Source organism: Abrus precatorius, unplaced genomic scaffold (genome assembly GCF_003935025.1).
Source record: "Abrus precatorius isolate BTA unplaced genomic scaffold, Abrus_2018 Scaffold11, whole genome shotgun sequence".
Lineage (NCBI taxonomy): Eukaryota > Viridiplantae > Streptophyta > Magnoliopsida > Fabales > Fabaceae > Abrus > Abrus precatorius.
The window spans coordinates 27,135,443-27,160,282 of record NW_020874303.1 but is presented as its reverse complement, the minus strand read 5'-3'; the positions used below and the strand labels follow the sequence as shown (position 1 = coordinate 27,160,282).

Sequence of the window (24,840 nt, the reverse complement as noted above, 5' to 3'; positions counted from 1 at the left end):
TAAATTTAATAAAAAAATATTTGTAATTTTTGATTATATGGTAGTAAATTCTTTTTAGAAAGAGAGAGAAAGAAAGGTAATTAGCATTATGTGACGGTATGGTGTCAGAAAACATGGCGAGTTAAGGGAAAAGGAAAAGTGGTAAAGTTAAAGTTACCGCTTACCACATACCTGTGTTGCTGCCAGCGTTAATTGTCGATTCTTTACATTGCATGCCAATGGCAGCGTTAAGCCATATCCTGACAAAACGCATTTGGACATTTACTATTTTCATTTCATAATTCATAATTATAATAATAGACACAACACAAATGAGAACTTGTCTCTCTCTCTCTCTCTCTCTCTCTCTCTCTCTCTCTCTCTCTCTCTCTCTCTCTCTCTCTCTCTCTCTGCCTCTTAAGTCTCTAGCCAGATAATATCAAAACCTTACTAAATAACAATTTCAGAAAAAGAGAAGTCCATGACATTGCCAGTGGCAGCAGCGCGTATATCACACGCGTCAAAAGGGTTGTGAATGTGGTGGCCAGAGAAGTGAGGGCCCGCGATTTTTTTGTCGGATGAGGTTAATTGGAAAGCGAGCCTTCGTGGAAATGGATGCCCTTTGCTGGACTTTCATATATACTTCATAAATCAACGTGTCTAATCCATACTTCCATTGCATTCCACATAAATACTCATCATAAATAAATAATTTTTTTATTAAAATTACATAATATTATAAATTAATAAAATTTACTGTTAATGTATTTTTTATTGCTCGTTAAAAAATCATTACAAAAGTGTGGCGCATGCTCTTGGTCTTGGGCATGGGCTGGTTCTTTCACTTGCCTGTTCTATCTGTCATGAAAGGGATTACATTACTACTGCGAAGCATGATTGACACAGGCGCTTTTAGCCTTCATCCAACCCTTTTTCTTTGTGAAGCTTCCCATGTTCAAAAGCTGTAATTTTGAACTCAATATTTTTCATTTGGAATTAATCAAACGATTGTGAAATTGTCAACAAACTAAGATATTGATGAAATCGTTTTTTTTTTTTTTTGTGAGATCAACAAATGGTGAAGATGAGAACATGTCGCTTGTTGAAACTGAAAAGGACATTGATCACAACAAGCAAGATGGAGATGTCCACATGGTGAAGGTAGCTTTTGTCTATTGGATGATTGTGCTAATCAAACGCTACCCTTATGCCTATATTTGGCTTTCCAAAACCTCGTTTGGTTATGACCAATTGTGAGAACACACAAAGTTTATATTGCTCTTTAGAGCCTATTGACTTTATACAAAAAATAACAAAGAAATAGTGCCAATAACTTGTTAATTTACTTGCACTATAATAAGTCTCCTAATTATTCCATGTATACGTGTAGAAAACATTCCATTGTCCATCAGAACAACAAAATTATGTCGCTTGTACACGTATAATAATATTAGTTTTTTTATTATGATGACATATCAAATCAATAAAGCTTCGATTAAAAGCCAAAAAAATCTCAGGAAAAGGGAAAGATAATCCTGTTTCTGTTATAACTAGGCACAAGACGACAAAAGCAATAGGTACAACTACAAAGGGAAACAACCGGCACGTACGATATAGCCGATTTCAGCAAGCATTGTCAGGGCATATAGTCATAGTCATATATGCTATAGCATCGTGTAAGAGTTAAAAGGAATAACTTTCTGATATGCTGTGGCAAAAGCTTAGGAATCAATCAGGCTTGGTCTTACTGCATGTAAATCGACAACATCTATAGTACCAGCCTGCGTGTAACATCAATCTATGATATTCTATTCAATCAGGGTCAATTGTTATAATAATAATGTTAAAATGTCATTTAAACAAGCTTAATATATGTTTTGGTATTTATATTAAGAAGGGGCCACAACATAGAGACCAGGATAATTATAAACAAAAGGTAAAAAAGGGTTGTTTGATAAATCAGCCAAAAAGATGTGGTTGAAGAAGAATTGGATAGGTTGGTTAAGAATCAACATTGATACCGACATACAACGTCAAGACAATTAAGACACGAAGATGAAATGATGGACAATGAATGTAGAAATGTTGGGATAATAATTTAAGAATTGAATTGTATAGGCAGCCCCCCTGGCCCTCATTCTTATCTTTTTTGCTCAAAGGCCATATAACTCAACAATTCTCCCATTTTTGCCGTCCATATTCTGAAGTGAAGAATCTCGTTCATTCACCAATGCTTAGTAATTAGTAATTAGTAATTCAGTGTAATTGTAACAGTACCCCTTAAACAGTCTTTTGCTTATAAAAGAAAAAGAAAAACACTGGTCCATGCCCTCTGGAATTTACCAGTTTTGTTGATAAATAATCTTCAAGCAGAATCAGACTGTGTCTCCTCCTAATCCTATAAAGTATAAACATTTTCTTCATATTTATTGAAAAGTGTTATTAAAGAACTCAATTTATATATATATAAAATATTGTACATTTTATGTAATTTTCAACATAATTTAACACACTTTTTAATATTTTCTTTAACTCCATCAGATAACCTTAAAGATACTAATTAGCAAGATATTTTATTTATTTGTCGTTTAATGTGTATTTAAAGATATACCTTAAAAAATTGAAAATAATACCTTTTTTTAAAATTTTAACGTCCATTATTATTAATATTTTTAATTTTATGATGTTTTATTATTTTTAATAAAACTGATTACACAAAAAATTACACTTACACGTTAAAAAATTGCTTAATTATTTAAAGGAATGTTAGGTTATGACTAATTAAGGTGGGATGCTCCTTCAAAATGCACATGCATGTATATCCGAAAAGGTAGATGGAAGAGTGGACTTAGGTTAACGGGAATTGTGAATGTTGAAGGGGAAATCGGACCCACCGAGTATTGGGTCCGGAGAAATTGACAGAAGAGCAAAACTTTGGGCATTGTATTGTTTGTGAGTGGCCAAAACAAGATGGCACGATGAAAAAAATAGAGAATTGAAAAGAATAGGCAAAAGGGTGTCACTGTCGTGTCCTCTGATGTGTTCTGAGACTGACAACGATAATTGATGATAAAAGGTTGCTAGGTTAAGGCTTTGAGTGGATGGTTTTATCAAACCATAGCCATGTCCACGTTTCATATCCATTTGTCAACTACACATTATTTGCCATGGACCAGTTCCCCATTCCCCACCCAACTCCTTGTCTTCTATGCTGTTTGCACTCAGAATAGAATACACTTTAGTTCAGAGACACCACCATTACCAGAGGGATTCAATCACTCTTTTCGATCCAATTGCCTCTATGCCTTCATGCTCACCTCCAAAATATGTTGAGTGCTTTTTAATAAAAAGCACTTTGTTTTTACTTTCAAATTATATCAATTTATATTTTTTAACTTTATTATTTATTATTTAGTAATTTTTATTAATAGATTTTTAATTTTAAAATATTGATTAAGTGTCGGATTAGATTCAATAATTTTAAAAAATTATAAAAAATATTTATTTTTTTCTCCAACTCTCGAGTCTAAAACATTTCTAAATGGATGTATATAAAGTGTAAATGTTGTATATACAAAGTGCAGCAACTACAATGAATTAAAAAGCAAAAAAAAAAAAAACATATATAATGAAAATAAAATAATAAAATAAGAAAGGAGAGGATACATAATATCAAAAGATAAATTTAAAAAAATAAGGATAAATGAAAGGTGAGAAGAATGAAACAGATGGGAATAGAAATAGGAACAGTAAAGAGACAACAACCCCCCCGAGCAGGAGGCGGGTTAGACACGTGTGAGGGGTTATGGCTGTGGCTGGTTGGCATGGACATTGATGAAGGAAGGGGCCCACGAAGCATGGCCATGAATGATGATGATGATGATGATGATGGTGATGATGATGTGGACGCAGTCCCTCTCAGGAATCTCTGTCGCTGTGTTCTCTCTGTCACGGGTGAGACATAGCAATTAACAATAACGTAATTTTTCACAGTGTAATCCTAATACTACAATACAACCACTCAAAGTCAATACACCCATTTAACCATCTTTGTCTCTTTCTGTTTCAATCATGTCACTAGCTTTCTGTTTCCTCCTTTTTATTCTTCTCAGATACATTGCATTCATTTTTTAGTCTCCATAATAACATCTCGTAATTCAAATTTATGTTTTAAATGTTTTTACTGTTGATATTTTTTTCTTTTTTAAAATACGTGTAATTTTTTAATAAAAATATAATTTTTTTATAATATTCATATAAATTCACTTAGAGCTTCAATACATAGCCTTACACAGGGCTCACGTCCCTGTAAAGAGACAAAAAAGTTGCAACGCCAAAACGGACGTTCCCTTGTTCTGAGTTGTGATTCATAATTTCATACTACACCAAACTGTGCGTTAGCGTTAAATATAATCAATGAGTGTGGCAGTGTCACTGGTCCATTATGGCACTGCCCTTTGGCCCATCGCACTACCACTTGGCACGTGTCGTTTCTCTCATGCGAAAGATAGAGACACACACTTCCCTTTCGTTCTCAGGAGAGTTAGAATGTCGGATCAGGGGCTTGCTTGATTGCTACTTGGTTTAATTACCCATTGAATAAACTTTTAGTCGTTTAATTCTTTATATCACTCATGCATTTGCATTTGCATTTGCATTTGCAACTCTCTTTTTTTTTCCTTTAACAACCCCAACTCAATTGTGTTCCTATAGAATGGAATAGTAGCTACCACATCCCACTCAATCATTACTTTTAGTTTTGTTATTATGAAAGAGAAGAATGGAGTGGTAATCTTTTTTCTTGGTCACTTTAATTTTATTGATTGTCCTCAACCAAATAAGAAAACGACATAATCAATACAAAATTAATATTACGAACAAAGGGAACTGATCAGCTAAATTAAGTACATTTCAACCTAAAACACTATTTATTTCGTTTGAATTGAATAGAAATACCCAGCAGAAAAAAGTCTGACACCAAATAACGAATTTAATGTTATCAACAGAAACAGAAATAAGAAAAAGTAAATGGTTTCATCCCATGCTCCTTGATTATCCCATAAGAGGAGTGGGATGTTACGCATATAGAAAAGTAATTGGTAGAATGTTGGTGTGAAAAAAGAAAAGGGCATGGTACAAGGATGGAATAAATCAATGCCTTTACACTGGGTTAATGCATGTACTTCCATATTATGTCGACCAACTGTAGTTAAACCTAAGTGGTTAGGGCAGATATTAAGTCCATTAAACTATAGAGGTAGATGGGTATGTAAATAGCCAAATAGGTATTAGGGAGTGGGGTTCAATGGGAGAATGAAAAAAAGGCAAAGACACACGAGGTCCTTAATTAGGAGTACGTAGGACCACTATAATTCATTGCCATTAATCCTTTAAAATAACGGATGTACCAACACGGCAGCATTAGCAGGAGCAACAGATTCATCATATCAATTGTCGTACAATTGTTGAACCCTTTTCATTGAATGGTTTACCTGTAAGCATTGAGCACAACCTGCTTGTGAAAATTTAAAACAATGTATAACACTTTGTTACAATAGCATGCTAGATTGAATTCTGAAATCTCGTTGACGGTGAATAAAAACATCATACCAACTCCTCAAATTAAAATCAAGTAGGCGGGGAGGTTCCTATAACAGTTTGTGGGGGAAAAATTTATCATTCTCGATCTCATCACGAGTTTTTTTTAATACCCTTTGGGTGTTAGATTAATCCTTGCTTTAGGCATTAAAAAAGAGTTTGAAATGCATGACTACTTTTGCATCCTAATGAGTTATGCAACTATTATAATGTTTGGGTTATGCTCTCATTTTTCTTGGTGTCCTAGTTTGGCTGCAGTCGTATTGTAAGGTAAACTATGGGCTGCATCTTAAAAGTTATTGGCCTTCTACCCTTTGCAATTAGATTGACCCGGTTAGCGCTTGCAGCTTCTATCCAAAAATTGTAAAATCATTCCCAACATGGGTCCTCCTAAAAGAGGAGCAAATCTTTGATATTTCTATATTACCTTTCAGCAATTTTTTTGTAATTTTTTAAAATAATCATACATACTAAGTATCTTACTTTAAACAGAAGAAATAATACACTCTAGAAGAAAGTTTCAAGACATGATGAACGGTTAATCATCGTTACGTCTTTCAAATGAATGGTTTAATATGTTAAGTAGAAAAAGAAAATATTTGATTCAATATAAAAGTGGAGAACGAAACGTATATATCGTTTTAGTATAAATGTATTGAACATAGAAAATACAAATTACGAAATACATATTATAATCCTAATAACAAAAAAAAAAAACAATATTTTCAAAAACAATCCCAGGTCAGCCCACACTGGAGATTGGGCTTTGGTATGGGCAAACCAATTCTGAAGCTGACTAGAGAGGCGTTGTTATTCCAGCCTGCAGGTCTTACGTAGAAAAGCCATGCATCATGACAAAAAGAAAAGAAGAAAAATCAAGCATGTGCTTTTAATTTAACTACAACACCGTTGTGCCATGTGACATTATGTCCTTGCTTCAATTTGATCCTTGATTTGATGTTCTTGCAGCACATGCAACAGCAATGGCAAAGGTTCTATATAGCCCCTACTTTAACCATTTAATCCCACTACCATGCATGATGCGATCCAGTTAGAAAAGTGCTGGCTGGCATATGAAATTACATGCCATTCTCAACCTCTCGAATTTTCAACACTATGTTTTCCTGAATGATGCAACTAACTTTTATTTAACCAATCAATTTACATTAAACAAATGATGCTAACCAATATAATATAACATTAGACTATGAAGAAAACAACAAACAAGGAGAATCCTTCTTAGGACACCACCGTTTCTTCCTCAATATAGAATCCAACATAATATTATCCTACAGAATTTCCAGAGAGATTTGATGAAGCCAACACTGAACCCCTAACACCCTCATGCATGGTTCTGCTTCTCATCTCTACCACCTTCTTGTGACAGTTTGAGTGCAGTGATGCTACAAATGTCGGGCTAGCTGCAGGCCGGTATTCGGGAAAGAGGCGGCCAGACCTGTATCGAACACCACAAGCATTGCATAGTGTCTTGGGACCCATAGGTCCCTCTCTCCATTGCGGGGTTTTTGTCACCTCGCAATGCATGCACTTTCTGAAGGCAACTGACTCCAGTAACGACGATTTCGTCGTCCCAACATCACCTGATAGCAGGGACATGTCCTTTTTCCTCAGCCTTTTTACTTTGTCTGATAGTTTGCCAGCAACATCCTTTTCAAAGTTTGATTCAGAGGCAGTGGTCCTTTGATGTTTCAGCAAATCTGGTGAACTGAGGACGAAAGGTGTTGAGAATAGAGGATTGGAGCTTGAAGGACGCATGCGTTTACTTCGAGCACGCTTTCTCAGGATGACAGGTACATCGAAGTTGGAATTCTCAACTGAGGAAGAACTACTGCTTTCAAAAACCGAAACTGGGCTGTAGGTTTGGAATTGATGCAAATCTTTTCCATTGAAAGAGACAGTCTGGTGGGAAATGGTTTTTTCGTATGTTGGTCCAGGAGCTTTTGCCAGCTGTTTTATTGGGGAAATCCCATTACACTGCAATGCCAAACCATCATCAAGCCAACAAATAAAATAGAAAAGAAAAAACAAGAATCAGATGCAACACCAGTGGATGTGGTTATTTGAATAAGTGAAGGAGGAATCTATGTGATTTCTTACAACATTTCATCTATACTCCAGAGAGTTAATCACATGAAAGGACTTCCACTGCTCTAAAACATATAAAGTTATCAACTATAGGATGAGATCAAGTCAAATCATCATATCATGGACCAAAGAGGCTTAGTCACTCAAACTACTTGTGCTTTTTTGCAATTTCAGTTAGAAAATGAATATCATAATAGTATTGTCTCTTAAGAAAGTGCAACAGTGGACACTGATTGTAAATGGTTCTTGGTTTCATTGCCATCAAACAATATCCACTGAGGAGAGCCCAGTATCTATAATAAGCCCCAACCGACTTGGATCAGCCACCTGACCAGCTGACACAAGAAGTTTCTATGATTTAAATCCATACAGACAAGGGAATAGCTTGGGATAAGGGGTCAGTTATTTATTACTGTACCCCACCATTTACCAAATAGAAGCACACAAGACATGCACTTGCCTAACCATCCACTTCTTAGGAAAGTAAATTTTAACATCTTTCTATGAATGCACATCACCTATTCAGCATTCTAAATAACTAAATACTTATTACTAATTCCGAGCATTGTTGCTGGAACTTTCTCACTTTCTTAGAGCAACATCCTGAAAAATATAACGCATGAGTTTCAAGGTGTTGTTGAGACTTAAACACCTATATGGTGTCCACTAAATTTTTTAAAATTATCAACTTAACTGAAAATTAATTATATAGTTCATATAATTAGACCTCATTCAAACATTTGAAACACATTTAACTGAATAAAAATGATGAGTAAGATATATATATATAATATAAGAGAAACAACAACAGCAAAAAAAAAATGAATTTAAGAACCTGACATTACGGAAAATTGATAAATCTCTTTACCATCACATAACTAAAATTTAATCAGATGACTCATTTATTTCTTTTTTTTTTTTTCCCTCCCGTTTCTCTCTCCATTTTCTTTCTCTAAACCTTCTAATGCCTTTGAAAAATGCAGACAAGAGAGGGAGTTTCTGCAACCTGAATGGGAGAGGAAAGAGATTACCACCAGCTTCCTACCTTCCTCTTCCCTTCTATCCTGAATAGTTCCAACTTTAGGTGCATACAAGGCTTAGCACTACAGACAGAATAATGGAAGCATCTCCAGGACATTTTGGGTAGTAGCAGATGAATTAAAGCAACTTTTCTGACAAATTTGTTAACTATTACATGTTTTGTTATGATATCCTGCTACTGCCAAGAATGAGTAATGTCATTGGACATTAGCGGCAAACTTTCAAGGAATTCAGAGCACTGCCACAAAGCATTGCCTCTTTTCCTACTCTTATAGAAAACAGCTCATGGGTAGACATTGAAGCCATGTCGTTGCAATTAAAGGTACCCAATAATCCTGGCTAATAAGTAAATGCATGAAAACTGAATCTCTAACCGCTGTATCTTCCACGTTTTTACACCAATGACCAATTGTCCAATTCTCCTAGATCAGACCAGATTCACTTTACAAATCTCTTCTCTTACCCAAGAAGTAATTTGATATTTTGATTACATTGATACTTTTTGTCAATCTGTCAGAATTCCTAGATAACACCAATCTAGTTTTCCTTAGAAGACACAGCTCGAGCAAAAAATTCCAACCCTAAAAACTCGTACTTGTCTAAGTAACAAAATTAACATTTCTTATCAAAGGTCAGTGATGAAAGTTCAGGGAAAAAACATTTCATTCAGAAAGTGTTAGATTATATATATCATGCAAAACGGCCATTGCTAGTAACTGAACTTAAAAACAGGACCTAAATCATAAAAAATTGTCAAATTCACAAAATAAAAACGTGTACATAGTTAATTCATCAAATATAAGAGCTCTACATTGAAGTATTATCGTGACTTTCCATGTACATAACTACTGCGACAGGGGCGGTCAATATGTCAAAAAAAAATTTAAGCAGGCAAAAGCAAAAGACATCAAAGTGTGAATTCCTATACACCATAATTGTGGACAGAATACTCACAGAAGCAGAGAAACCCATCCCAAGTTGGGGATTTTCATCTTGAGTTTTGGCGCACAGCCCAGCTGATGATACCGAAAAAACATCAAAACGAGGGTCGTCAAGGGATTTTAACTGAGCATCCCAGTCTTCTTCCGCAGCATTAGTTTCCACATCTTCCAGTGGAAAATCAAAAAACTTGATGACATCATCAAAAATCTCATCCGACAGACCATTAAAATTATTGTCAAAAAACCAAGAGTCCTTCATTTTAGCAATATCCTGCTCCAAGACATTACAGTGCATGAAAGGCATCAAACACATAACATTGTCATTCCTTGCTTCCATAAAACACAAGATATTTCAAAACTAATACTCGTCATGGTTAAAATCACCAAAAATTCAAAATGTATGCTCTAAGCATGTTCTCTTGCACACCCCAATTTGGATAATCATCTAATTCACTTTGTCACAGTGAGAATGCACATTGTATCTACACACAGCAAAAAAACCCAGCTAAGGTTTCACAATTTATTGCATTTTGAAGAAGAAAAACAAAATCCCAGATGATAAAACAGAGAAAATGCATTCAATATTTGAACTTACAAAAAGAAAAGAGACCCCAAAAGAGGAAAGAGAAAATGAAAGAGAAAAAAAAATAAAGGAAGAACTTTGAAGGACCTCAGACATGGTTTTGCTTGAGTGAGGAAATGGAGCACATTGCAGTGAATTGGAAATAGACAGAGACAGAGGTGAGTTTGAGGATAAATTTGAGACAACACATAACAAGATCTTCAGGAATGAGAATCTCTGTGTCTGAATTTGGTAAATTAGGTTTTATTTTTCTGCGCCAGTGGCGCTGCTACTATGCGGAAGTCCTCATTCTCTTCTCGTGAATTGAATAAATATTTTTCTTTCCTAAATTATTTTCATCTATTTCATACCAAATTTTCATTATTTTTTTTTTCCTTCTTATTGCTCCTTTTTTTACACGTGTAAACACTTCGAAATTTATAAGATTTCAGCTTTAGTGAATGAAATTTGAACTTTCACATGCCTTTTTTATTGTTTGAAAAAAAATGGATAATAGCAATGGTACATGTTTTATGAACATTTTTTTTTTCTGAATTATGCTATATTTGAAATAAGCAATGTTATACACATTGTATACGTTTTTTTCCTGTAAAAACGAGGATGAATCGTAGTTAATATAGTCGTATGGCAACACCAACAAGAAGGGGAGAAGGAAAAAAACATAAAGAAGGTTGGTCAAATGAGGTGGAAACAGTGATGGGGCATGAGCTATAGATCTAAAACGATTTATTTAAAAGCAAAAATAGGTGGATCTAAAAAAAATTAATATTTATTTGAATGATTGTATCGTTCCAGATTTGGTACACTGATTTGCACAACAAAACAAAAATTGATTGAGCGATCACCGACGATAGACACGGGACCAACGACAATATTACACATCTTTTATTTTATTTTTTTCAAATAAATGAGTCATTTTTTAACCCTAAATCAATGCAAATACTACTGCCAAATAAAACAGTTTAGATAAATTTAAAATATGTTTTTATAATATTGTTTTTTATCTTATTTATTCTGCATGTAACTTAAGATGCATAACATTTATTTATTTTTTAGATATATTTTAATTAAAAACTCAAAATAAATGATAAAACCTACTTCACTAACACTTGCAGTTTAAAAGCCATTTGAGTAATTATCTTATTTAACGTTTAAAAACTTAAACTTTTTTTTCACTTAAATTTTGATTTTTTAAAATATTAATATCATGTTATCAAATCTATCTTTATTGTGATTGCAAAAAGAAGAAATGGACATATTAATAATTCATGGGACTATTATTCAACCTGGGACCATGCGTTTTGTCAGATCAAGAGAATGAAGGCACTCTTCACAACATCTATGTGACAAAAATATTAACGTTGAGTTTTTTTGTAATTATGGTAATCTAAAACTTTCATCACATTATCTCGAAATTACAATTTACAGTTTTTTTTTTTACTTCAATAACCATAGTTACATTAATCAGTATAATGGATATAGTGTAATTTTCGTTTAAAGTAAAATTCTAACTCAATTACATAACTAAAAGAACTTTGCAGAGTCAATATCTAAAAACATAAATTCTTAGTCTCTTGTGAAAATAAATGTTAAATTACGAGTAATTAGAATTAAGATAAACAAGCAAAATTGACGTAAAAAAAATTTAAAACAATCAATTTGGAAAAGTTTAGATTAAAAAACATAAAAAATAACCATTTAAAAATTAAGATGTATAAATAATAATTAATAACAGTGACGATGAAGTTACATCTTACATAAATAAAATAAAAGATGTTATAATATTTTAAAAATACAAATTTAAATTGATTATATTTCAACAACTAACACAGTTTTAAAAGATACGATGTATCAGTAAATAAAATTTAAATAAAAATATATTATGAAATAAAACTTTAAATATATAACATCTATACTGATTAAAATGTTTTTAATATAGTGTAATACTAATTTATAATAATTATAATACTTTCTGCATTCTAAATATAAGTCGTTTAAAGTTATTACACACTTATTAAAAATATGATTAATTTATTAAATTTTATAAAAAAAACATCAATGATTTTTTTTACACTTATTAAAAATATGTTTAATTATTAAATTTCATAAAAAAAATGTCAATAATTTTTTTAATATACTATTCTTCTATCTCTTGTTAAATACGATACTCCTATACTTTCTGTCCACCTGTAGTAAAAATTATTTAACTTCTACATACATTCAAAAATATGTAATAACACACTGAAATTTACTCCTAAAATAAATTTTGAATAGAGTCTCAACTATTTTTATGTGAAATTTAGTTTATTATCAAAATTTTAATTTAAAAATTATTTGGCATCCTGCTGTCTTGAAATAACCATTCTTAATAAAGTATTGCTAATGTAAAATGTATTTTAGATCAACTTTTTTTGAAACAACCTGTATTTTAGAAAATAAAAATTATTAAAATAAAGATTGATTCAATATTAAAATATTAATAAATAGTATTCTTTACTGTGCAACTTTATATTTTAATTATATTAGCCAGCCGATTCAAAACATATAAACCCACCAGACATAAGAGTAAGTTTTCTTGATGTTTTTTTAATATACAAAATTCAAATCCAAATAAGAAACCAATTATCAACTGTAAGAGGCAAGGAATAAAGCATTTTTTAATTAATGGTTAACATGTCTTTATCATAATTTTTAATAAAAATTATTTATTTATTAATATTTTAAACAATATTCTAAAAATTTTGGTTGGCAAAACTGATGATATATAAATATAGTTCTACGTCAATAACAATCCAGAGCCAAGTATTCTGATTGATAAAGAGACGACACTATATATGTGACAACATAAATCTACACTTTGCAACAAACAAAAATAAAAGTAAGTATTAGAGAAAACAAAAGAAAGAAAACTTTCAATCGTTGATCAGCAAAAGAGACAACATTTGTTAGATCTGACTACAAAGAAGCATTCAAATCTACCTTTGATTAGTAAAATAGATGGAAGGAAATTTAAAAACACGTTTTGTTTTAAATATATTTTAATTCAATTAATCTATACTGGGAAATATCTTTACATTATTATTAAATCCATGAGAATAGTTTGTTTTTGTCTTTTTTACTTTTAAGTGAATTATATGCACCGTTTGTTATCTTAAATACATATCTATTAATATATATTTTAGACTACAAGTATTGGTTGTGCACATGTTTCATAATTTTAAAATATATTATCTCTTGAATATTTTGGTAATATAATTGCAAGATTTAGAATAACTCTCGAACAGGGTTTGATGCGAATAATTGATGTGAGTATGTAAGAAATGGTTTTAATAAAAACATCTTTTGAAACATTGCATTATTTTGGTTGCATTTACGATCAGGAGAAACGGGAAGATGATGCAAATAAACAAAAGTGCATAGTTGCTAAAGGACACAGAGGCTGAGTTAATGGCATCTCTGCTGCAATTCGACGGAAGAGGCTTTGTTAGTGCCATCTCTGTTGCAGTTCGCAGTTCGCAGTTCGCAGTTATCAGAATATAAAGAGACATGACAGACGAGTCCAGGTCACACAGAGAAAGGAAACTAGGAAACAAAGCATGTCTCTGATTGTCTGAGTATTTGCAAAACGTATTATAAATCTATTCAGTAATTTTATAAAGGGTGAAGAGTACACCCAATTATTAAATGAATCCCTATTTTCTCGTGTTGTAACTCAACTTTATATTTGCTTCCATTTTCACTTATACAAAATATTTTATATAAAATTAGTTTAAAATAATTTTTTTGGCTTTTGTATTTTCTTTATTAATTTTTTTTCTTCTCTAACTTTTCATGCTTAACACTCTCTCCTCAATTTTTATATTTAATTTTTAACCTTTATAATTAACTTTTTTCTTTTTTTTACTCAACTATTCTCTTCTTCTCTCAACTTTCTTTATTTTACGCTCAACTTATTTCTTCTTCTTATCACTCTCACCTTACTTCTTCTTCTTATCACTCTCACCTTACTTCATATTTATCTTCTTTTTTTTTTTTCATAACTCACTCTCCATCCTTCTCTCTCTTCACGGTCATTTCTATACACTTGCTTTTTTTATTTTTATCCATTTTTATTTTTTTTCCTCACACTCAACTTTTATCTTTTTAAATACACAAAATTCACTTAAATTAGTTTTGCTTAAAATAAATTTATATTTTTTTGTATCCAAATTAGTTACAATCTTTCTTGCGCCTGTCTTCTTAATATATTTTTTTTTTCAGAAATAGAGAAGAGAAAAAAAGATGGTTCAGTTGAGAGTGTACATTTAAGAATGGACTTGGACATCTGAATTGCTGCCTTTTTTTGCTTCAGTCTACAGGATTAAAATGGAGATGGAGACTTGCACTTCTGCCCAACTGCTCGTTCTTCCACATTTTATGATTAGAAAATCATACTTTCACCTGGTATGTTTATGTTTTAATGATTAAAAAAATTGAAATTTGACACTTTTTATAATTAATTATTTATTAAACTCTTTATTAATTATAGCTAGTAATTGTCTTTAATTAGATAGCTTTTAGTTATAGTTTCATGATCAAGTTTCTATTTAGTTATTGATATATAATCTAAGACGAGAAAACAAAAATTATAGTGAAATATGCTTGTATACATGCGTGCATACGTCCTCTTGTCCAAGCTGTTTGTCTCTTCTATGGGTAAAAAAGATAAACAGGGATCCGAGAAAATTTCGGATAAAACAATAGACCGTTATACTTCATATAACTTATTAATGAAATGATACCATATGTTTAATGTAAAATAATTACATTTTGTTTAATAAAATTACATCACTGTTTTAAAAAGTAAAATTAATTTGTTGGTTTTTAGAATGTTTTAGAATTTTTAAACAGATCTTAATCCTTTAAAGATTGTAATTACATTTCTAAATTTTTAAATACATCTTAATTGTTTTCCTGGATTATGATTCCATGAAATTGGACGAAACAGTTTTAATCCTTGTTAAAGTAAAAGACATGTTTAAAAGATTCAAATAATTTAAGAATCAAATTTATAAATACATTTTAAATGTTAGCTTAATTATTCAATAATTTTTTTTAACTATTTAACTTTTTAAAAATAAATCCATGTAATTTAACAAATATTAAGAACATTTTATCTAATTTGATGGAACCCCGAGAGCAAGAATTTTTATTGATTGGGATCAACCCAATGAACCGAAGAATTCAAACTGAATCAAATAAATTAGTTTTATAAGTTTGTATTCTCGAACTCATACGTTAGAAACTAAAACTCAAACCAATCACTATACATATATATGTATGAAAAATTCCCTCTTGATCATGCATTTTTCGCCTACTCAGTCAAGAATTAACATCCAACTACTATGAAAATTGGATTTTAAATCTTATCACTTTTATTATTACAGGTTAATACACACACATCTAGTTAATTCGATGACTCGATCGAAACCAACCAATTGTTACTAAAGTTAGTTTGGTTTAAATTTGCTCAGGAATATTTTTAAAAATGTACTAAAGCAACTTAATTTTGATTGGTTTTAATTTTCGTTCGGCTCTAAACCTGAAACAAATTCTGCGTAGTCCTAAATTAAAAAATCTAATCACAAACTTTAAAATAAAAAATTCTTTAAAAATTTTACAACTGGCTGAGGTTAATAAAACTAAAAAAACGATTTACCCTTTAAAAAGTTACACGACGTGATATGAAATAATTTTTCTTCCCAGCAGCACACTCCATTCTTTCCAAGAAATAAATAGAAAGAAAGATTTATATGCTTGATTCGATCTTTACTCGGATAACAGGCGAAAGGAATGAACGGCGTATTTAAATCAAAGGAATTAAAAAGATCAGTTCTAATGAACAGACGCAACTTTTATTTTACAAAGATTCGTACACACCATCCATCCCAACAATGCTCACAGCACATAAAATGCTGCAAGATTCAAATAGATTGTACAAAAAATGGCTTCTGAAAGTAAGTTTATGGAGATAAGAATCTAAAATTTCAATTATCTACATTTGCAACTTGGAAATTCCCTCCACAACGTAGTTGTCATGAGTCTCATTGATAATCACGGCTTCAGACAAACTGATTTGGAGGCATCCAGATGGTTAAGGCGGCAGGTTCCAAGAAGAAATTCAGGGAGCTCTTCACGTGTGTTTCCCTGAACAAGATATATAGCAATTATTATCTCATGAACAAAAACTAAAAAATATGTTCAGAAGCAACTGGTATTGTCATTACAGGAGCCTCTTTCGACAAGATCATTGATATTTAGTTTTAGCATTTTAGCCCAAAAATTAATTTAAAGGAAAGAAGAATAACAAGATCAATTTACCTGTATTAAAAAAGCCATCTCAATAACCAGATGGTTGAGGTACCCAAGGACAAGACTCACCACACCTCTTGCAACAGTTGATGATCCAATGTCGACCCCAAGCTGAAATGTATTGACATGATTTCCAGATAAGCATTACATGAAAGACGATTGACAGCAAAATGTTTTGATGCATCATGAATATCCATCGAACCGAATTCTTTATTAATTCCCATGACTCATTCTACAATTTATAATTCTTTCCCGGAGATTACACCAAGGCAGCGAGAACATAAAGATTTTTTCACATGCATCAACTCAAAATAGCAAACACGATCTATCTTGGTTTTCCTAACAAGTTGCTTTTCAACTGATAGTCATGTAAAATATACCTCCAAATAGTTCTTTCCCTGAAAATAATTGATTTCCAGTGCTTGACCAACTAGGCACGCCTTCTTTCCCACACTCTGTTTTACTATCCATGAACCCTGCAAAAGGAACGTCAACACTTGCAATCCAGGGGATAAACAAACAAAGAATTGTTGACGCTTTGCCTTCCTAACGTGGACTATATGCGTATGGTTATTGGGGTCAGAGAGTCTAATATAGAGAGTTAATTAAAATTGAATGATTAATTGAACTCAAGCCAGATTACTGAACCCAGGAAGAAAGAAAGCATGTTCTCAGATAAAAATGCATCTACAAAATCTATATGAGATCAAGGAATTGTTTGTTTTATTATGAGAGAACCGAAGGAGGGGAAAGAACAATTTCTCAGCGACAATACATAAAAGAGCTATTGGGTTGCAGCTTTTACTCACCTTAGATATGTAAGGTATAAGTTTAAATCTTGAATTTCTGAAGGCATCATCACCCTTGATAAAACTCTCCAGCAAAGGAGCATCTTCCACAGGGGTATTCATCATATAGTATAGTGCTAGGCTATATGTAGTAGAACCTGGAACCTGGTTCATAGGAACATCTATAAGTTAGAGTCATGCTAAATTTATGTATGAACAACCTAAAACACAAGACTATCAATTAACCTGAATGTTTACAATAAAGAAGAACTCCGGCCCCCCCTGTGCTGCATATTTCTGCAAGTAAAATGTTTCATCAGATTCATTATCTTTTTAATAATATAAATCATAAGTTGCGACTCTATGGCTGAATACAATCAAAGTCAAGAACCAAAAAATCATAGGCAATGATCACCTGCACGATGCTCCCAGGACGACCACCAAGGTCATCTTCCCTTTTGTCAGATTTCAGCCAATCTGCAGCAACCATTTGCATCAAGGTTCCCTTTGCTTTCACCTAGCAATTAATACCCAGATGTTTGAGATTAATGAATATGTCAATGGCTAACACCAAAAAACAGCAAAAAGGTTATTGCATACAATGTGGTTAACCTGAAAGTCAGTATTTTTAAGAAAATGTGTACACAACTGGGAAAAACCAAAAGCAATTTTTTTGTCTCCATTATGTTTGAGAACAATATTGTCATAAAAGCGATGATGCATTGCTGCTACAAATACCTTTAGGCGGTCTTCAAGATAATTTTCTCCACGAATCAGGAAAGTAGAAGGATCTGCTTCTGTCAAACTGCAGGGTAAAGTACAAGTAGGATCTTGTGGAAGAGTTGATCCGTATGAGCATGCAATACTCTCTTCCCTGACCATCTCTTGCAAGTCCACATAACCCCTCTTCTGAACTGCGGCAGATTGCCTCTAGACATTGTTAATCAAAGAAGAAATAAAATCATCGTTAATCATAATATGCCATCTAAGAGCATACAAATCACCTGCAAGATCATGTAATCTTTTCACAAAATTAGCTGCAGTTGATAACTTCTGATGACGAACATCCTGAAATTTTCAAATTCACAGCAGGACATGGAAACGCCAAAGTCAAAATACAAAAAAGTTGAACATTTCTGATGCAAAATGGTAAAAGAATGAGAAAAGTATAAGATGGGCAGTCCAGCATCATAAAAATGCTGATGAGTAATATTTGCATTATGAGGTACACTGTTAAAATGTGCCTGGATGCAGCTGTGACTCTGAATGCACACCTTGGAATGTCATGAGCAGTAATGAACATGCTTGCAGTAAGCATGCAATGTGTTTTGGCAAGATTAACTGCTAGGCTATAAGAAAAATGCAAAAATTAAAATATGCCAAAATAAAGCCCCTGCCTTTAAATGCAACTCTTGGAAATTGGAATGTCTTGGCAGTGTAGTGAACATGCTTGCATCAAGCACCCAATGAGTTTTGACAAGTTAAAAGGCTAAATTGCTAAACTATGTGAACTGTCTATGAAGATTCTTACAAAACTGGACAATATAATAAAACGAAAGGGAATAAAATTACATTTTAACAATCTCAAAGGATTAATGATTTGATTGGAAGTGGGAATAATGTGAACAACTTATTCATAAATTAATAAACATGATCCAATATCAAAAGGGTCACAAATTCAAGATTATCTCTGACTTTTGAAACTTGTAAATTCACATGAATATGATTTCAGAATTATACATTTAGTTTATCTGCTATAATAGTTTATTCCTTTGGCATGATTGCCTTAGGGTAAGTTTGGGAGATTTTTGAGGATGGAAGGGTAATGTAATGGAATGGAAAAGGAATATGCATTACATTACACTCCACTGTTTGATTGTTTAATAAGTTTGATGAGGGAGAGGGTTGGAATTCATGTCATTCCCTCCTTGACCCCAATTTGGGGTTGGGGGGTGTTGGTTAAAACTTTTTGAGTGGCAATGGAGGGACTAGGAGTCCCCCCATTTCTAACCCCCCACTCCTTCCCTTTTAACTAATTCCGAAACACACTTTTTAAGCTTTGACACTCCATTCCTTCCCACTTCCACCCTTGCCATCTTTCCAAACATAGTCATGGAGAATCCTGATGCAACTTTGGAAGAGTCCACCTAGGACCGACTTGCATTTTTCCTCCTACTTTTTGATTTGAAGCCTTTGAGAGCATATCAACGATCCATAAACACATAGCTGGGTGTCTTTTGACTTAATTTTAGATTATGAAGTAAACAACACCTTGACTGTTATAAAACCTTAGGTCTTCAAAAATATTGAGAGCTAAAGCAATGTTTAAAGTAAGGCAGTCCACCACACACACACACACAGCCCCCCCCCCCAAAAAAAAAAAGACACATACAGGACTGAAAACAATAAATGAGATTTTAAAGCCCATTCATGGCATTTGATTGATCGTTACCAAATATATATTGAAAGAAATACCTTCTATAAATCCTTCAATATTAATTTTGAAGACACAAACTGCATTATAACTTTACATTGTTCACTTCTTTTCTCTGAAATAAAGGCTAATATTTAAAACAATATTGTTACCTGAGACCTCTGCTGACTACATTCAGGCATCCATACATTTTCTGACTCATCACAGTCTGATGGCTCCAGAACATCATAAAACTCATCATCAGCATCATTTAGACTAACAAGGCTTGCATGCTCTGATTGTATTTGATCTACTTCTCCAACACAGTTATCATGATTGTTCACCTCTGCTTGAACTTGACTATCAGAATTGATGTCCGATTCCTTTAGATGAAGGTCACTGTTTCTTGTCAACTCACCAGATGAAAAATCAGACGGAGAACAATTCCCTAGTCTAGCTCTAAATAACTCCCGTAATGCTGCACAGCAAAAGAAATTAATAAGCAAAATACAAAATAGAATATTAATCTTCTAATTATGTTAATAGCCCGTGATATAAAATAAATGTAGGCCAGCAGGAAAATTATTGTTACATAACAATATAAACTTATCAACAAAAGATTACCAGCAACTCTGCCAAGCATTCGAATAGTTATGGAATGCGCAGATGAAGATTTAAGATAAGATCTCCAGCATTTCCAATCAATAGCAAGCATATGCTTTACAACTGATTGCTTTCCTTTGTTCACTGGTGATATAACATACCCTCCACCTATAAAAAAAAAAAATGAAAGTTTGCATCCTTCAACTACTCTTATTCACAATTATTTCCACTAAATTGCCTACCTAGAAACTTTCAAAGCCATTACGATATAAAAGAACAAAATAATAAGTTCTGAAGTATAGATAAATTGGATATTATGATGACAACAGTGATAAAGTGAAGGAAGATGATTCAAGAATCAGTGATCTATTATTAAAAGTTCAGAATAAAGATGATTGAAAGAAAAGAACAAGATTCTGGGGTAAAATACAAGACCAGCTTAAAAGAAGGGACTAGAAATGTTTACTATTTCTACAGTTTAAGCATACATTACTTTTAAGGCAGGCACGAACGTAGCCTTTCTGGGGAGGGCATCGTTTGTGAAACACAGAATGGTAAAGTATAACTGTGACAAAGAAAACCAAAGAAGTTACTTTTATTCACAACGTATGACATATATATATATATATTCTTCAATAATTCACTACTACCATAGGTTCCATCATCTTCTCTCCTCCAATAGCGTCGCAACAAGAGATCTCTTCGTTTCATCCCCCTGTAAAACATTATATCAAATTAAAAAACTTTTAACTCTAGAAAACTGGTAGGATACTGCCTTAAAACAAGTAGTGGTACATGGTCAGATCAACACTTAAGGTTTGGGTCTTACCAAGGCAACCAATCACTAAATAGCTGCTTGTGAATAATGTCAGTGTGACCATCCAAGTGCTCCACCACCCTCCCTTTGTAGAAACAGAAATCCCATCTGCAAGCCAGTATTTTATGATTATAGTAACCAGTAACAACCTTTTGTTTTTTGTCAGGGATTATAGTAACAACCTCAATAATATAATAATGCAAAAGGCACTTGACGATCATGGTTTATAAAATTGCATCATAATTATATTGCTCACCCACCACCTCACTAAAACCTAACATAAGTATGCCTAAACTTTTATTTGCAGTTAATTGAAATTTTAAATTTAATAACACAATACAAGGCCCATATTCCTACACAATTTGTTTTAAAAAAAAAAAACACTCCCTTTCACCTTAGCCAATGGCAAGGATCATTGACCACAAAATTAAACAACAATTTGTTGAATCATGAATGTCCAATTAAAAAGTCCATGTGATCTTGATTTCAGTTTGGGTTAATAATCAACTTGTTGATGGAATTCTGGAGCCCTTTCTCACATGTCATTTCACAAGTTTTAGGGAGAATAAAGTGGGAAAGACCCTTTGGCCAAGTGCAATTATGCTGTTATTTTATTTGGTACTTATGAATGATGACAAATGCCATAACCTCAATAAATCTTTGTCGTCACTTGTTATATGGGATAAAGTGGCCTTTTAAGCTTTGTTATGGTGATAAGCTAATGGCTAACCAAGATGGGGCACAAGGAGATTAGTAAGCTTTATTCAGTTGATTATCTTTTCTTCTTTGTTCTGGTTTTATGCGTTTGTCTCTGGTACTTTTTCATTCTCTTGAACCATAATATTTCATTATTTATCCAATCATAATAATAACAATAATAGTGATTTTTTAATCTCAGCCCTTAAAATTGAGTTTGAGCAACGAAAAGTAACAAGAATTATTAGAAAAGAAATATTTACTGCACTTTTATATCTCCAATATAACAGATACTTCTTTTTTCAATAAAAGTTTATTACTTTTAGATGAGTTCTAAACTTCTAAGGGTTGAGATTAATAAAACTGTAAGAATAATATTGCATAAAAGTAATACGCTGGGATGACGTAGTGCTACTCAACAGAATTTAAAAAAACAAGTAATTATGCAAAAAAGATGAGAAAGATAAAATGTCAGTATTCTGATTCAAAGTTGTATTGAAAACAAAATATAAAACAACAAATATGAATTTGTCTTGATAATATAACTACCGCTTCCAGATGATCACATGCACCTAATGAACTTACTCTGATCTTGAAGGACCAAGTGACATGAGAGTCTGGAAAATGGCTTCTGAAGTTCCATCAACCACACCAACAGCCATTATTGCAGGGTGATCATCCCATTTCTGGATATAGGGACCATATTCAAGAATTTATATTTTTATTATAAATATAAAACAATAATTACTGAAAACAAATTCTGCCAACCTTCCCACCAGAATCCCTGTCTTTTGCTTCCTTGAAAAGTCGTAATCCTGCATTACACCCATAAAACATCCATACCAGTTTTAGCTAGCTCTAGTACATTTGTAAGACTATAAAAAAAAATTCAGAAAACAACAAATCAAACTCTTACCATTTTGGCAGCCAAAGATTGTCCAGGGTGAAGGGGCAATAACATCAGAAGAAGAAAGTGTCCAGTCTACAGAATTTGGGTGACTTCTACTGGTAGATCCAGTTAGTCTGTAAGCATCACACAGTAAATATATCAACAAAACAGCTCAAATAATTGTTAATTCAGACAATACGAAGCTTTTGTTGCAGCATAAATGGCTGACAGATCCGATTAAAGATTAGGTTAGTCTACCTAAAGGATTGCCATCTCCTCTTAGAACAACCTACAGCGTCATCTCCTCCATCAGGGGCACCCTGATCATGTTTGTAACAATAGTCTCATCCTTCAGGAAAAAAAAAAACAGTTCCACCACTTGCTTGAAACGTTTTAGATCACGAACCTTTAAAGACGCTTCATGAAAGGACTGAATCCACCTTGCTGCCTCTTCAGGACGGCTTGCTCCTAACTACACAACACTCACGCTTTGTAATTCAAACGTGTAATTTCAAATAACGAAAAAAACTCGTATTCCGAACAAAATAATAGTTGGCCTCACCTTTAACTGATCATTGTGATTGGAAGTGTTATAGAGAGTAAATATGAAGAAAACCTGCAATTAGCAAAAAGAATGAGCATCATGCACGCCGGTTTGAGCACAAAACCAAAGACAAATCAAAATCGGAAGAGTGCAGATACTTTTCTGTTAACGCTCTCTCTCCCATTATCCATGACTCGAATGCAGGAATCTACAATAGCACTTCTAACAGGATCCTGAGAAGAAAGTTCCAGAAAAAAGGTTTCACATCCTTACGCTCGATCAAGCAGAACCAAAACATATTCAGAAAGAGTCAACAACAAATCAATCGCTTAATTCAGAACTTTATCTACCTTCATTGGCCACCGAATCAAAGCAATTTAAATTTTAAAAAATAAAATAAAGAAAATCGGTGAAAAAAAGCTTGGAAACGAACCTGGTTGTTAGAAATAGGAACGGATTTAAAGCTTCGGAGAAGGTTACCGTCGAGAACGAAGTAACGCTTCCGAGAGAACTGAAGTCCAATACGGTTGAAACGTATGAGGTACAACCATCCTTCCATTCTACTACTTCCATCACTCTGTGACGCCGATGTAGCAGTGCTACTTCCCATTCTCTTATCGAATTCACTTTTCACTGTTCACCATTCCAATCTGAGCGTTGCAGTTACCGGAATTTATGAAATCGAAGGAAATGAATATGGAGGAAGGTTTATGTTGATGGTTCGATCCCTGAAGCAGAGAATGGTATGGGAACTCTATGGAGTTGCAGATTGCAGTTGCAACCACTCAATGCAACTGTTTCTGTTTCTCTCTCTCTCTCTCTCTCTCTCTGGCTGGGTTGCTTTGGCTGTGCCGTGTGGTGTGTGTGTGCTGTGCCGTGTGGTGTGTGTGTGCTGTGCCTTGGGTGTAACTCTATTGGGTTGCATTGCATATGAGACAAAGATTGCCTGTCAAGTTAATTCCACAACCTTTCAAATGACGTTTTTACCCCTGTCTTTTCTTCTCTTCTACTCTTCTACATTTAATTATTCTTTTCTTCCCACCATTTTCATTGGATTAATAAGAATATAAATGTACTTTTAATTTTATTTTAAAAAATAATTAGTATCCATGTTTTATCACATAAGTTCTTAGTAAAATTTTAATTTTAATTAATTATTTAAAAATAAAAATCATAAATACACCTTTATTAGGATTTTAATGTATCTTTAACATGATTTTAATAAAAAATTACTTTTTAAACAGTATGTATATGATATTAATTAACACCATAATTTTTTTAAAATTCAGTCCTTAAAATAAGTATTTTATATTTTTTATCAAAATTTTATTACATTGACATATAAAAATATAATGAATTCATTTAATAAAATTTATTATTATTAATTATGTAGACCCAATTTTAAATATTTTTTAAATAAAATACTGCCTCTATGTTTTATCTAATAATTAAAGTATACAGAAAAAATATTAAATTGCTTATACCTCGGGT

At 32.7% G+C, this 24,840-nt stretch overlaps 2 protein-coding genes across 3 annotated transcripts; both read right to left on the bottom strand.

Annotated features, from left to right (window-relative positions):
- Positions 1-6,400: 6,400 nt before the first annotated feature.
- On the bottom strand, positions 6,401-10,614 carry LOC113853859 (GATA transcription factor 11-like). 2 transcript variants are annotated; one of them, XM_027484537.1, is made up of 3 exons: positions 10,336-10,614; positions 9,679-10,147; positions 6,401-7,572 (listed from the first exon to the last, which is right to left on the bottom strand). In XM_027484537.1, exons 2-3 carry the CDS (start codon positions 10,000-10,002, stop codon positions 6,862-6,864), a joined length of 1,035 nt encoding a protein of 344 aa, XP_027340338.1. In that variant the 5' UTR covers positions 10,003-10,147; positions 10,336-10,614; the 3' UTR covers positions 6,401-6,861. The 2 variants fall into 2 exon arrangements, with proteins under 2 accessions (XP_027340338.1, XP_027340339.1); XM_027484538.1 differs by having other exon boundaries at positions 9,679-9,936; positions 10,336-10,611.
- A 5,455-nt stretch (positions 10,615-16,069) lies between these two features.
- On the bottom strand, positions 16,070-24,250 carry LOC113853772 (protein ENHANCED DISEASE RESISTANCE 2-like). Its single transcript, XM_027484375.1, has 21 exons — positions 23,783-24,250; positions 23,508-23,582; positions 23,368-23,421; positions 23,212-23,277; positions 23,064-23,125; positions 22,833-22,939; positions 22,685-22,731; positions 22,502-22,602; positions 21,233-21,328; positions 21,054-21,118; positions 20,897-20,968; positions 20,425-20,571; positions 19,974-20,278; positions 18,392-18,455; positions 18,126-18,301; positions 17,803-17,904; positions 17,634-17,684; positions 17,409-17,552; positions 16,980-17,075; positions 16,609-16,710; positions 16,070-16,434 (listed from the first exon to the last, which is right to left on the bottom strand). The coding sequence occupies exons 1-21, from the start codon at positions 23,957-23,959 to the stop codon at positions 16,342-16,344; spliced, it is 2,202 nt and encodes a 733-aa protein (XP_027340176.1). The 5' UTR covers positions 23,960-24,250; the 3' UTR covers positions 16,070-16,341.
- Positions 24,251-24,840: the final 590 nt, after the last annotated feature.